This window comes from Grammomys surdaster, unplaced genomic scaffold (assembly GCF_004785775.1).
Source record: "Grammomys surdaster isolate TR1022 unplaced genomic scaffold, NIH_TR_1.0 126158, whole genome shotgun sequence".
NCBI lineage: Eukaryota > Metazoa > Chordata > Mammalia > Rodentia > Muridae > Grammomys > Grammomys surdaster.
In genome coordinates, this window is record NW_021620966.1 from 1897064 (window position 1) to 1913366 (window position 16303).

At 40.7% G+C, this 16303-nt stretch overlaps 1 protein-coding gene across 1 annotated transcript in view; it reads right to left on the minus strand.

The window, feature by feature from the left end:
* Nucleotides 1-16303, minus strand: part of Gnai3 (G protein subunit alpha i3) — a 39795-nt gene that overhangs the window by 4643 nt on the left and 18849 nt on the right. The window contains exons 2-7 of the mRNA XM_028757324.1: nt 12658-12700; nt 12405-12546; nt 7889-8046; nt 5623-5751; nt 2617-2746; nt 2069-2222 (exon numbers count right to left, since the gene is read on the minus strand). Of these exons, the coding sequence (XP_028613157.1) occupies nt 2069-2222; nt 2617-2746; nt 5623-5751; nt 7889-8046; nt 12405-12546; nt 12658-12700 (756 nt within the window). The remainder of the gene's footprint in view (nt 1-2068; nt 2223-2616; nt 2747-5622; nt 5752-7888; nt 8047-12404; nt 12547-12657; nt 12701-16303) is intronic.

A 16303-nucleotide genomic window follows, 5' to 3' on the forward strand; every position in this document is an offset into this window, starting at 1 on the left:
ACACTGCTCACAGGGAGCCCAGGCTTGCCCTCAGTCACCTGGTACACACAGCCCTGCTCTCACTACTCTTTAAGAACACCCAGGTGGGTGGTGCACACCTTTAATCCCAGCATTTAGGAGGCAGAGTCAGGCAGACTGCTGTGAATTAGAGGCTAGCCTGGTCTACAAATGGAGTCTAGAACAGACAACACTCTTGTTACACAGAGAAACCCAGTCTCAAAAAGCCAAAACAAAGAACAGTCAGCTCTAAAGGCCATTTTCCAATGTCATTTGTTTATCTGCACATGATACTGCTGACTAGTCCTTACTACTGACTTGTAAAGATGTCCTTTCCTTTAAAACAAACAAACCCCAAGTATTGCACGATGTATTTCCAAGCAGTTATGGGTGTGTGTGTGTGTGTGTGTGTGTGTGAGTGTGTGTGTGTGTGTATGGGCTCATACATGCCACAGTGTGCATGTGGCGGTCAGAGGGCATCTTTCAGGAGTCAATTCTATCCTGTAATCTAAGTCCAAGAACTGACCTCAGGTCATCAAGCATGGAAGTAAGCACCTTTATCTGATGAGCCATCTCACTAGTCTATTGCCCTTACTTTTAAGATATGCTGCTGGTTCTTTTCTTTTATATCCTTTATAAACCTTTCTCTCCTAATGGTAGCTAGTATTTGTCTCATTCATCTTTTTCATTCCTCATTTTATAGTCATCTCTCCGATAACTTCATTTATCTCCAATATGTTAACTACTGCTGTTCTCAAATTTATATATCTAACTTAACCTCTCCCTATGTTCCTAGCATAAATATCACTACCTAATACACATCTCTATCTGGTTATTCCATAGATACTTCTAAAACAACATTTCTAAATATAAATTCAGATCATAGCAAAGCATCCAACTGAGAGATTTAAGTGAAGACACCTTTGACTTCCTAATGTTTGCTGAACCTTTCACTTTATTATAAACAGAAAGAACAGCATCTCAGACAGTGAGGTTCCTTCCATGGAAACAGCTCCCTCTAACCATCTGTTCACAGCGTTCACAATGGTGCAGTTCTGCTATCGTTGTGTGTGATCCCTAATTTCAAATAACTGACTGGCCTACAGCATTTTATCTTCTTTAGCCATAACCAGAATCTTTCCCAGAGAAACTTGAAATGGAAGTTAAGCAAACCCAGTATAACCTCATTGTTTTAATGGAAGGGACACAGAAATGGTGGCAATGCCATCTTTCATCTTATAAACTGAGTAGGTGGACAGAAAAGAACAGATATGGAGCAGAGGGAAGAAACAGAGACCAAGTGACCTCCTTTAGAGGTGCTTCGCACTGACTTCGTAGTCTGACTTTTTTTTTTTTTTTTGGTTTTTCGAGACAGGGTTTCTCTGTGCAGCCCTGGCTGTCCTGGAACTCACTCTGTAGACCAGGCTGGCCTCGAACTCAGAAATCCGCCTGCCTCTGCCTCCCAAGTGCTGGGATTAAAGGCGTGCACCACCACCGCCCGGCAGTAGTCTGACTTTCATTTCTAGCCCCACCGTGGCTAGCCTTGTCCTGGGCTTCTAAGATCCAATCCTGGCTCTCACTGAAAGGCTGTATTTGCATCCTAAGGCAGTTTACTGTCATTGTCGTTGTGGTCATTGTCACTCTACTGCAACTAGACTGCTGTTCATACACCATGTACCCACTGCCACTCATCACTAGGCAGACACAGGGGCAGCCTCTTCCTGTTAGCATATTAAACCCCACAGCTGCCACATGCCCCTTCTCCATTTCAGAGTAAGTCAGGCTGCTGTTCACCCGCCATACTATCTTACATGCACCTTTCTTCTCAAAGTGCTTCTATTCTGCGTAATGACTTCCATTAAAAAAGTTTGTTTTTATATCTCTTTGGACATATGCCAAAATTTATTTTTTGTATTTCATTATCCTCCAAAATGAGGACATTGGTCCCTGAAGCAACATTCTAAACCTAAGGAATTTTCTTCAGATGCTTAACATGAGCCCTGGGACAGCGGCTGACAGCTGGGAACACTGACCTAAGAGACACACCTCCCACAGCACCTACGCCCTTTACCTGTGTATTCGGGATAACAGATTGTTAATGGACTCCTCTTTATTTTTTCCTCAAAAAGGTCTTTCTTATTAAGAAAGAGAATGATTGAAGTGTCTGTAAACCATTTGTTGTTACAAATGCTGTCAAACAATTTCATGCTTTCATGCATTCGGTTCTGAAAAACAAACAGGGTTATGACAGGTTAGCAGCAAAAATAAAAAGCAGATTAATTTACATACCAAGAGATTTTAAAACAGCAAAGTGAATTCATGGAAATAAGGTAGGTACTAAGGTGACTTGAAGCTGAGTCAGTCCTGATTTACATAATTCTTGTAGTCATGGGATGAGGAGGAGTGGCTGACACAAAATGCAATCCTGCGAACACAATGTGGCTACCAAGAGCAAATGTGTAATGGAACAATGATCTGGGAACTCTAACCCCACTGACAAGAAAATAAAGGGCATTACGTTTTGGCTCCGTGAGCAAACAGTGGCAACCCATCTTCCTGGGAGTCATGCTCACTTCCTAGCTGTATCAGATGGACTTTCTACCGAAAGAGTCAACGTACCATTTCCTCATCCTCAGCCAGAACAAGGTCGTAATCACTGAGAGCCACACAAAAGATTATTGCTGTCACTCCCTCAAAACAGTGAATCCACTTTTTTCGTTCGGATCTTTGGCCACCTACATCAAACATTCTGAGTAAGGAAAGAAAAGCACAGATTCAGTAATGTCATATTTATATTTATTTCTCTCTAGACTGTCATGGTTGGAACCTTCCCATTATCACACACTCAAACCCCATTTGTAACAGAAAAGACAAGAAGCAAATCAATGTATCTAAACAACTGTCAGTGGCTAAAAGTACAGGCCACAAATGAACCTCCCCCTTTCAACACAGGTACGGGAGGTGCCAAAAGTCAGCAGAAGTAAGAACTAAAATGGATTAAAGGAAGACAAGCCTAAGAGTGTGGCTTAAGATAACAGTAACCATAACAACTGGTATTTGTTCGCTGTTTACCATGGTGCCAGGCACTGCCCTAGGCCATCTGGCACTCTAAGACCAGTTTCTATGTACTTTCCACAGCCCCACTCTGATTCTCAAACTGGCTTGTTTCTGAATACCCAACTTGTATTCTGAGCCCAAAGTTTATTTGCCTTGCATTAATGAAAAGCATATGAAGAGAATTATGGAAAAAAATTAAATTTGGTATTAGGCTTTAAGAATTTGAGATCTTGTGCTAGGTTTAGGAAGAATGACTATAACCTCAGCATTTAGGAGGCTGAGATCAAAGAATGGCAAGTTCAAGGCCAGCCTGCACTACACAGCAAGACTGTCAGAAAAGTAAATAAATAACCAAGTATTCCCCAACACCAAAGCTTGCTTTAACCTAATCAGCAGCAGTAGCAGAAAAAAAAAAAAAAAAAAAAGCAAAGCAAGCTGCTCACACACGTTCTCTTTTCTAGTCTGGATTTGTTTTAGTCCCCTGAGTGTTAAATTTGTACCAACACTGTCTGTCCATCCTTACTTCCTACATTGACAGGAGCAGCTATCCTACTTTGTCTTTTAGTCAATACCTGAGTCTGGATGGGGTCAGTACTCAAAAGTTCACACACTCTCAAGATCTGTATCTGACAGCAATGATAAAGCTTTTAAAGGCTACCATCTGCTACACTGCTCTAGTGAGAAGAAGTAAAGTACACGTGATCTCCCTAATGACGTGAGCAGGCATCCTATCTCTTCCTGACCCAACCCTTTCTTTTGGGGATCTTGCTGTTCTTTGCAACCTTTGGTCTTGCATGATAGCTGAACGATGTCATCACAGACTGGCCTTAATCCAGGGTCCTGTTGTAGGTTTCAGAAAGGCTAACATTTCACCATAGAAATCTTTCAAAGTATTTAAGTCCCATGTGGACTTCACATTAGTGTATCAATAATTCCAGTTTACACCCCCATGTTCTATAAAGTCCATAAAACTAAGGCTGGCTTTTAGTACCTAGTAACACAGTATTATTCACTAACACATCAATATTTTATAAAGATTACCTCATAGCTGAGAGGCAAGTAAGGAATTACACAATGCCTTGTTATATAGTAGATACTCATTAAATGTCTGAATAAATGAATAATGGTTTTGCCTAGAGAAGAGGAAAAGTTAGAGCTGACAGAACTTCATAATAAGACATCTACATGCCAATACAAAGTACATGTGGCACTTTAATCTGACTTGGCTACTAATCCTGGCATAGAAAGACAGTTACCTAGCTAAAGATCAACCTATGACATCAACAAAAAATGGTTTGGATATTTAATTAGAACTGAATTACTAATTTTACAGCATACAGAGACATTTCATTCCTGTGGCTTCACAAGGTAATCCACATAGTTTCTGCAGACTTTGTTAAGTAACTTCATCAGAACTTAAGATAAGCAGCCAGTTAACCTAAAACCCTTCATCAGGCTTCAAACCCACTTTAGGTTGTTAAGATCCCAACACTTCAATTGGTACTAGTATTTAAGTCCCGTGTGGATTTCACAAATCCTGACCCTCACTGGGGATCCGAGGTGGTGGTTCCCTTCATACGAAATAATGCTGCCTTTCATATATTACACATAAACATAAACTGAGTATCGTCGTAAAAACTGACGGCATGCTGAAGGAGGAAAGGTTACTGCTGACCTCAAAGATCACAATCACAGAAAAGAGAAACCAGAAACACCTTTAGTATTTTTTAAAAGATCATTAACAAAAAGAAGAACAGAGGCTTTTTCTTGGAATTACTGATGCTATGAGAAAACTCTTCGCAAACACTAGAATGTCCTCTACAAGAGCCACTGTCTACGTCATGATCACAGTGCTCTTCAACGCCTCAATCCCAGGCCGGTTTCACACTGCACTACAAAGGTAACTGAGCATGATGCTGTGCATGTACAAACCCAAAGGCCCAGCCAAGCTTAGCTCTGCCCCATTAACCTTAACGGGAAGGGGAACCGTCTCAGAGAGGAGTGGTGCTGCCGAGAAAATATTTCTGTTTTACTATCACGGTGTCAGAACAAAGCCATCCATCAAAGTTATTTTCTACCTATTTAGTATTGTTCTGGTCCTTCTAGCAATAGTCAATACCTTTTTGGCAACTAACAAAAAAGTGCTGAAAATGTAAACAAACACAAGCTGGTAATTGTATAATTAATTCTAATGGCAGGTAAAGTATTATTTAACTTCACATTTAATTCCTCTAAGTGGATATAAATACTGATGCTATCTAGAGGAGAAAAAAATAAATGTGTGGGATGTAATCAGATGAAGCATTGAGCTTATGGCTTTAAAATATTAAGTTTCTAACCAAGGAACACTGCGTACAAACATCTGACCCCAGACAGAGAGGCTGCATGTGGTGTATGCCTGTCATCCCAGCATTCAACAGGCAGAGGTGCGAGACGCAAACTTGAGGCCAACCTGGTCTACTCGACAAGAACTAGGTCATCCAGGTCTACATCGTGAGACCTGGACTCAAAAACAAAAACCTGTTGGCTCTTTGTGCCCGAGCCAGGCAGGAACAGGCTACGACTTACTTGAAGTAGAGTTCCTTGAAGGTGAAGTGGGTCTCCACAATGCCTGTAGTCTTCACTCGTGTCCGAAGAACATCTTGCTGAGTTGGAATGTAGTTGGTCTGGGATATTCTATCCAAATCATTTAGGTAACTAAAGAAAATACATATTGGTTTTTACTTGGTCGAGCCAACCATGGACACGGCAGATCAATAGACTAAACTAGCTGCTTGGCAAAAGTCGATTCCGGGACTAGCTAAGTACTGGCACACGTGAGGCCTAGGTTCAATCCCAAGTGCCAACAAACAACAAACAAAGGGGACCCTGAAACTCACTGAATGGCAGAAAAATATTAAATCTTCAGTATCATAGAATGAGAGAAAAAAAGTGAATCTAGTATAGGGAAATTAATAGGCTCTTACACACAGTAACAAGAATGGTTTTAAATATACTGTAAAAGCAAAATCTAAAAACATGGCAATTGTATTATTGAAAAAAAAAATTGGGATTCTGGCAAAGAACCGTAACCCTGGAGTCAAGAATTCCAGGAAAGTCTGGGCTACACAGCAATACCCATATGAAAATAAAATAACAAAAAGTTAAAAGTTCTTGGATATTTACATTTATGTCAGCTGCATACATAATTATTTGACAGCTCCTTAGAGAATGGTATTTGATATGAAAATTAGAAGAACCACATTCAGTGAGAATATAGGTGGATATGTTAGTATAAGCTTATAAACCTTGAGGATGCAGAGGCAAGAGGTCACAAGTTTCAGACCAACCAGGAAGATACAAACAAAGTTTCAGGCCAGCCTGGGGTATGTAACAAGACCCTGTCTCAAAAAGGGAGGCGGGGAAAGGAGGGGAGAGATAAAGGCTAAATCTTCATTGATTCCAGACAAAAAAATGAAGAGCAGACGCACTACTTTAAGTGTGCCATTTCAGATCATCTACAATCCAAATACCACCATTAACACAGAGTTGAACTTGGATGAACAGTGATAGAGGGACCCAACTTTACAAACAACATGTAGTTGGGGGAGTCAGAGCTTACTCGATATATGACAGAAGAAATAATTAAAAATCTACCTTTGATGACCACTGAATTGCCTAAACTACCAGTAACACACGTAAAGATAATCTTAGTTTTAAAAAGTGGGCAAGAATCCTTTTACTGATTGCCAAATTATTTCCACTGAAAGAGTAAGTAAGCTTTATAAATAGCATTTATATATATCATTTCTTATAACAATCTGTGACAGAACGAGAATGTGAAAATATAAGAGTAGAGAAAATACCTTAACAACCAAAAGTCCTTTATCTTGACCAGAGGGGATACAGATGGCAAGTACTCACCAGGTCCCCCAAAAGGTAAATTTTAAAAACACAGCATGAATATATAAATGTGTTGGGAATCAAAACGGGATCCAATGCAACAGAAAAGAAAAGTACTAGTTACCAATTCTCTAAAACTAACACTCACGAGAACTTCCTTGACAAGGATTCACTCTATTCTATGACAATGTCCTCATCCCTCAGAAGCCACCACCCCAGTCTGGCAGGAGAGGAGGATGGTGCTGGGTTTTGTGGTACAGGTTTGTAATCCCAGTTACTCAGAAAGCTGAAGCAGAGGGATCACAAGTTCAGGCCTGCCAGGGCTATAGAATAAGTTCAATGCCAACATGTGTCTCAAACACTCAAGAAGGCTGAGGATGTAACTCAGCGGTAGAGTCTTTGCCCAACATGCATGAGGCTTTGGTGTAATTCCTAGTACAACACACATTCACAAAAGATTAAGTGGTAATGACTACTACCAGAAAAACTCACAGTACAACCAGTGAAGAGAATATAAAAAGGACTGGCATACCAGCTGTGGTGCTGTACATCTTTATCCTAAGATGTAGGGCAAAGGCAGGTGGCTGTGTGTTTCTAGGCCAGCCAGAGTTACACAGTGAGATCCAGTCTCAAATACAATAATAACAAACCAGGGGGTGGGCAGCACCAGGGTGTGTGTGTGTGTGTGTTTGTATGTAGGTGGGGGGGTTGCCCCTCTAGATGGCTATCAGTGCCTTATCCTATACGGAGGGCACTTAGATGTCTCCCCTTCACTTGCTTATTATAAATAGATCACTGAGATAACCTTAAAATGAGACAACTGCAATAAAGGATCTTACAGACTTCTGGACATTACTAGTACTTACACATTTCCTTAAGGTTAGGCACTGAACATTCTTTAGAGCCACCAAATTATTTTCTATCACAGTTTCAAAGAAAAAAAATCACTTACTATGAAGCAGAATCATTGAGCTGATACTCCCTGGACCTACTGAAGCATGCTTGCACCCCGCCATCTCGCCATAAACGTTTAATCACACCTGCGAGTTCTGAAGTCATGACTCCTTCTTCAGCACTGCCAGCTAAAACAAATAACTGTCGAGCGTCATCCTGAGAAAAACAGTTAAGACAGGGCAGATGAGCTCCCACTTCTTTAGACTAAGTGAGTCTCATTTCTCACACACTTATGTGTATATGCACGCATGCATGTGCGTGCGCACACACACACACACATCCAGAATCGTAGTTTAGAAGAGGTGTTACAGAGACCTTTTCTGGCAAGGTAACATGAGAAAACTTGCAACTAAATCCCCAGCCCACCCTCCCACTGCAATTCTAACTACAGACAGCTGAATAATGATCTGCCTTCCTCTTAATTCTCCATGTCATGTCACCATCCTCAGAAAAAGTCTCCTCTGGACTCGCAAACCTCTACCCTGATGACTTATGATTTGTGACAGGGGTGGGGGAGGTAGAGATTCTGGTCTGAGACAAGTATATGCAGTAAGTTTCCATTCTGTTAAAGTTAGCCCTTCCTGAGGACTGGGAGGATGGCTCAGGATCAGAAGGTCATGTCTTTCAGACAGGAACTATATTAGTTTGTAAGCCTTTAAAAAGGTGATATGAGAACTTTGGATTTTATCCATTCCTACGTTGAGTATTTAAACCTGAAGACAGCAGGGCAGTAGAGGTGCACATCTTTGATCCCAACACTCAGGAGGGTAGATCTCTGAGTTCAAGGCCAGCCTGGTCTATAGAATGAGTCCTGGACAGCCATGGCTACACAGAGAAATCCTGTCTCAAAACAACAACAAAACTGAATACTGAGCTCAAAGATTTCACTACACAAATCTAATATTTGAAACCTTAAAAATTTCAAGTAGCTATAAAGATGAAGGGTTTTTTTAAATCACATAATACATGAATAAAAAGTAAAGGGAGAAAAGAAGTGATCATTTATATCTTAAGTAGTCATTAAGACAATAAACACTAGCAAGCAAAAGGCATTGTGGAACACAGATGCAGGAACACTTACGATGTGTACATCTACCTACCCACCCACAAAAACCACCATGCTGGATTCAAATTAACTGTCAAACTCTGGCATCAGGATCCTGTCCATACTTTCTAGTAACACTATGGCTCCTCTTTGTAGCAAACTCCATGCATGATCTGCATTTCCTCTCCCTCTTTTCCATGTCCTGTGGGAGGAGTGAGTGTTGTATATGTGTGTGTGTATACACACTCAAGTGTATACACACTATACACTTAGGTATGTTCATACAAGAGAGCCAGAGAAAGATGTCTGATGTCTTCTAACACTTTGCCTTATTCCCTTGAGACACGGGCTCTCACTGAACCCAATGCTTGACATTTATCTGGACCATGTAGCCAATAAGCTCCCAGGATTTGTCTGTCTCTGTCCTCTAGTATTGGGGCTATAGCTGGATACATGATTCTCTTTTAATGAGGGTACTTAGGGGCTGGAGAGATGGCTCAGTGGTTAAGAGCACTGACTGCTCTTCCAGAGGTCCTGAGTTCAATTTCCAGGAACCCCATGGTGGCTCACAACCATCTGTAATGGGATCTGACGCCATCTTCTGGTGTGTCTGAAGACAGCTACAGTGAAGTCATATACATAAAATAAAGAAAAGAAATCTTAAAAAAAAAAAAAAAAAAAAAAAGGGTCCTTAGGATTTTAGTTCAGTGCTCATGGTTATGTAACAAGCGGCTTAACCACTAAACCGCTTTCCCAGCCCCTCTTCTCTCTCGTCGACATCATCACTTTAAATAAAAAAGCAAATGATTAAGAAACGGGTAAGATACAAATTGCCAAAACCACTAAATAACAAATAAGACTTTTTGTACACATGGTATACTGCTTTATCTAACATTTAAAACTACACATGTCCTGAAATTTGACCTATACTTAAGCAGGTATACAAATAATTAAATACTTGTATTTTTTTTTTAATACCATGTTACTCAAATTTTAGAAAGTTGAAAATCTAGGGGTTATTAGCACATACTGATGCCATTCTGATTGGAGTTCTGGGAAACATTTTCCCTTCCTACTCTGTTGCTCACCAGCCTGCTCTAGCTTCCTCACAGTAAACCTTCTCTATAGACTTAGAGCCCCTCTCCACAACAAACTTCATACTTAATCGGAGATGAAAGAAAACTGTCTCCTACTGGGCTCTACTCTTTTCATTCTCTTAGCAACTGTTAAAAACCAGAGGAACAGGATGATAAATACAAATACAAACTCTTACCTAGGAGAGAAAAAGTTTAAAACTTTACACGTTCCCTGAAGAGGAGCGCTTAGTAGGCTGAGCACTTAGTAGGCTGAGTGGATGCTGTAAAGCTAGATGACTCAGGAGCTCTGAGACAGACTGAGAATGTCAGGGCCATCGGTGACACAAGACTATTACTGATAATAGCTGTCTGTGCGTGAACATGAGCATGTGTGTGGAGCAAAGGACAATCTCAGGCACTGTTGCTAAGGAGCCATCTGCTATTTGTTTGTTTGAGTGACACAGGGTCTCTCTTTGGCCTGTGGCTCAGTGATTCAGCTGTCCAGAAAGCCCCAAGGATGCTATCTCTGTCTCCCCAGCACTAGAGAACACATGCACACTGTGAGCACCTGGCCTTGTGAGTTCTTGAGAGCAAGCTCAGGTGCTCTCCTGACTGCTAACTCTCCAGCACCTGACGACATCTGAAGGGAGGAAATGAGTTGGAGAGGAACGGCGGAGAAACAGAGGTGAACAGAGGATGGGGACAAAGGAAAACATCTGAGAAACTAAGGAATAAATAAGAGGAGAAAAAGTCAACAGAGAAGAAAAATAAATAAATACAGTATAATTAACCAATTATAAACTACAACCAATATTACAGAGAAGTAGTTAGGTGACATGAAGGGAAAAAAACACAGGAGAACTCTAGTACAAAGAAGAAAAGTTAACAAGACTCAAATGGGAAGAAGCTAAGATTTGAATAAAAACTAGATTTTACTTGAACTATCAAATTTCCCTAAGAATAAAAAAACTAGCCGGTGCAGCACGACTGCTGTGAATTCTAATCCAGCCTAGACTCTTATGTAAGACAGTCTCTGAAACCAGAAATGGGATATGAGGAGATGGCTTAGTCAAGAGCATGTTCTGCTCTTGTAGAGGACCAGAGTTTGATTTTTCAGCACCCATATAAAGTAGCATACAACTCCCTGTAATTCCAGCTCTAGAAAATCATCCATGGCCTTCAAGGGGATCCACATATATGCAATAGCCACATGTGGATGCAGACATACACATAATTAAAAACAAAATTTAAAAAAGAGAAAAAGAAAAAAAGAGCAGAAAACAGCCTGCGGGCTAAATGTTGTCCTTGTACTTACCCAGTGCAGCTGAGGCTGAGTACAATCCTGAGTACAATCCCCAGGAGGGAGAAGAGGCCCTAAACTGTCACATGACAGTAAAAGTCACTCACATATCTCCCCTAGTCTTCTTTTCTTACTATTCTTTTCTCCCATAATCCTTGACTAGGTCCTATTCCCTTATTTCACCTCTAAGATATCCTACTCAACAAGCCAAAGCCACAGCGGCTCTCTGAATAGCTTCCTTTTCACGTCCCACTCATCAATCCCACCTGCAGCTGATAGACTAAGTGGCTCACAGCCGTCAGCAGGCTGCCCACAAGCACACAGGTTTGGTCTTTCCGGGAAAGACCCCAGATTACCTCCATCATTTATTTCCCACAGCACATAAGCACTGCGCCATGGAACAGGGCTGGCATCCTTTGACGGACTCTATACTTCTCTAGCGCTGTCGTGAAATTGAGTTGGTAATAATGTAAGACGATCTCCTTCCTGTCTTCACTTTGGTCCTTTCTCCACTGGCATCAAACATCCTACTTCACAAACTGCCCCAGAGTGTACTAAATACTAGCTGACTTTTAGGTTCTGATACATGTAAAGCACTAAAGAATAAATAACAACCCAACTCTAACCCAATTCTAATTGAACCCAGAATTCAATAAAAGACAGTAATAAGGTATTTTTGAACACCCAAAATCACCTCTAAAATTGGGATGTTTGTGTTTATGTCATTACAGAATTTACTTTGGGAATTTTTTTTTCTTCTTTGACCCCCTACGGCTCTGAAAGCAAGACTAAACATACAACATGTCTTCTGGAGTAAACACTTACTATCACCAACTACTATAAAATACATGTCAGTGGCACTGCAAAGGAAGCAACTGAGCACAGCCACTACACGGCATGTCTACAGAGTCCCGTCTCCGGGCTCTGCTTGCAGCAGTAACTTACTGTCTACTGAGTCAGATGCAGCACTTCAAAAACAAACACACAGTATTTTGTACCATCTTAGCTTCTTATTCCCTAAAACATGACACAAATTTGGCTTAACTTCGTCTCCAGAAGAGCAGCAAGGGAAGAGGAAATGAGAAATACATACTGCTCTGGCAGCTTCCCCAAAGTCAATCTTCAGCCGTCCCATGGCTCTTATGATTGCAATGATGGACTGAATAGTATTGCTGTAGACAACTACTTTATACTGTTTACACTCGTCTTCCGAATAGCCGTCCTCGTGAATGATTCTTCAGAAAGGAGAAAACCGCAAGTCAATACCATGAATGGAAAATGAAAACATTATGAACTTTTTATGAAGAGAAGGAAATTCATTCTTAGAAGGCCCTGTGTGAACTTACTTCATCTGCTTCACAATGGTGCTTTTACCAGATTCTCCAGCGCCTAAAAAAACAAAAAAAAAAACTCTGAATTTTTTTGTAATCAAATAGATATGGAGTAATGTGACTAGTAAGTCTAGAGTAAGGGAAAATACAGGTCATAATGGAAATTTTGGTGAACTTTCATGTCTACTGGGAAAATTGTTTTTCAATTAGAGCATTTTGATATATGTACATATATATATCAAATTTGTGCAAAACAGACATTACTCAAAGATAGCAACACAAGTATTTTTTTGTAACATCATAAAACATGATATATTCAATGAACACAGGCAACAAATAGGTCTATGGCTTACTCATAGTTATTAATTCTGTAATCTGTCCATGGACCCGAAGAATGTTCCAGAAGCAACATTCTTAGTCACAGGGCTAGAAAGGTTCCAAGCATCAGCAGAACTCACACTGCTTTTACGTTTCATGTACAGCTCCCCTGGAGGTGAGGGGCGGGGTTTACACAGCCTCCTTTGATGACTGAAATCACACTTAAGCTAAAGATCAAAGGTCAAATAAACTTTCAGATCTTGACAGTCTCCCTGCTAGGTCTTCCCTGATTAATAATTCTTCCATCTTCCAAAATGTCTCCAGCGTCAAATGCTACTTCTGACTCACAAATAACAGTCCTGCTCTTTCTTTTTAGAGACAGCAGAAGGCAATCAGAGAACACTACGCCTTTTCCCAAAACCAAATGTACTTACTAATCTACCTGTATCTCCATGAACAGTCTCTACGTTCATCACTGTCTCGATGCCCTTACCGCTCTGATTATACACTTAGCTCCTTCATTTCACCTCGACTTGGAGCTGTTGCAATTTCCAGTGTCACCAAAGTATCACTCTTTTTCTCTTCTTACTGGGATAGCCTTAGCACACAAACTGTTGTTCGACCATCTTTACACACACCCCACCAGTACCATTCTTTGACAACCCCCATCACACTCATTTTCTTCTGTCTACTACTCCGTTTTCCCCGTGCCTTCTTTTTAGGAAATCTATTATGTTTATTCACTTACAGGGTCGGGGGAGAGTGACAACTCACATGAACGTGTGTGGAGGTCAGAGGGCAACCTACAGGAGTTGTTTTTTTTCCACATGAGGGTCCCAGGGATCAACTGAGGTTTCAGACTAAAAAGCAAGTAACTCTACCTACTGAGCTATCTATCTTTCTGTCCTTCTCTGTGTTCCTTTATAGTAATATTTCCCTAGCCTGTCACCCATACTTATAATCTCTAATTAAGAACCTCCAATCCATCCCCTCCACTCTACTGAAACCACTTCTAAACCACTTGACAAGCCCGGGGGTTATTTTTAGGCCTTCCCCTGTCTTTCAAGACAGCTTTTTCAAAGTTGATCTTACTATCTATACTCATTTTTTCTCAAGTTTATTTATTTATGTATATGAGTTTTCTGTCTCCCTGTAAGTATTCATGACAGAAGAGGGCATCAGACTCTATTATAGATGGTTATAAGCCACCATGTGGTTGCTGGGAATTGAACTCAGGATCTCTGGAAGAATACTCAGTTAACCACTGAGCCATCTCTTCAGACCTGATACTTTTTTTTCTAACTTGCCTAACTTGATGGTTTAAGGTACTATTCATGAGTAAAAGTTACCTGCAATGAGTAACATGTATCAGGATGATGTACGTACGTATCTTGGTAATATGAACTCATTCAGCCCTCATACCCCTATAAGGTAGACTCTATTACCCTCATTTTATAATGAGATAAATAAAGTAGAAAGATCAAGTAATTTGTCCAGTTATACAGCAGGTGACAAAATTGAAATTTCCACTCTTTCGCTTCAAAGCTGGCATGTGCTAGATCCACAACCTTAGCTCTCCAATCTTTCTTTCCAATGCTGACTTCAAACTCATCTCCTATCTTCGGTATCACAGCAGAGGCCTGTCCAGGAAGAACCTTGAAGTAAGTTATTCATTCCCCACTTCCACCTCAAACAAACCTGTTCTTTCCTCTGTCTCTCATCCCAGTAAACGCTAAGGTCAGATCTAGCAAGTGACGTAAAAGGAATGCAGAGATGGAATGGGGACGCCAGCATTAATACATGCTAAATATTAGTAAAATTTGGTTTAAAAACCACAGATATAATCCTAACAGCTTGGTCCCTGTACACTGGAAACCACAGTCTACCTAACACATGCAAAGCTTCCATAATTCTTTTTTCTTTTTTAATTTTTCAAGATAGGGTCTAGCCATGTAACCTTGGAAGTCTGAGACTTCTATACACCAGGTTAGCCTTGAACTTAGAAGGATCCTCTTTTCTACCACCCAATAGTCCAATGGCTGGAATCACACGTGCACACCTGTCTGGATCATGTCACAACACTGACTGGAGTTGCCTCCTGGTCTCCATTCACACCCAAATTCTAATGTGTGGCTAATAACGTCCAATACCCTGCGCTCCCTGCCTACCTCCTCAGCCTCATCTCTTGCTGGTCTCTAGCTCCAGTGTTCTTGTCAGACCAGCTTTTCTGTGTTTCCTCCAACATGCAAAACTGGTTCTTACTGGGCTGGATTCTGACTCACGGTCTCATGCTGGCTGTCCCCTCTGACTAAAGTAATTTCTGCTAGATTTTCTTCTTCACTCTCCTTTCTTCCCCTCAGAACCCCCCCCCATAAGGTTCCCCGAGCACTCCCTGCCCCACACTGTTCACTCTCTCACAGCACACAGCATGCTCACTTTTCTGCCTCTTCACTGAGACAAAAGCTCTGTCAAGCTCTTCTCTGTATTCCCGGGGTCCTCAACTGGAGCAGACATCAATTAGTCAAATAATTAATCAAAGAACTATTGAACGCGTGCATTTAATAAGCATGATAATGCACTAAACTTTATCAACAAAAAACTAGTTTAAGTAACATCTGAATATAAAAATTGAAGATAACTACATTCTTGCAGAACCAAGAAGTATATCTATATATGACTTTATCTGTCCTTACTACTGAGCTGGTAACTGGGTAGACTACGCAGTTAATATTCAAGTAGCTCAGGATCTTCTAACACTGTCAAAAATATTAATTCCACTACTCATACCTAAAAAAGCATTTTAGTTCTGGGGAAGAAAACAGAAATGCATTCTGACTCTTTTTTTTATTATCAAATTCAGAATTCCCAAACCATCCATATGAGCAATAGTGTAATGAAGTACTGGATCCTCTCCTTTAAGTATGTATTCCTACTGCTCACGTCAGACTGTTTTAAAATATCTTAATCTCACCACAAATCTCTACCCATCTCAGTAAGTTCTACTCTTTGAAACTGTTACATCACACACACCCCTACTTCTATGCTATTCTCTCTCTCTTATATTTCTCAAAGATTCCCTAAATAATGCCATTCTGGGAGCTGGGAATACAGCTCAGGGGTAGAACACACGCCTAGCATGTACGAGGCCCTGGTTCCACCTCCTACTTTGCAAAAAGAAGAAAAAGAAAATGTCTGTTTGCCCTCCCTTTTATTATTACTCTGAGTATATCTCCCCCGGATTTTGTTAGGCATTCAGTCCATCTCATAAAGGAAGGCACCTCTTATTGCCACAAGATTTGTTTTTGGCACGTGTTACTAGGCATTTGAGATTTTATATATATAT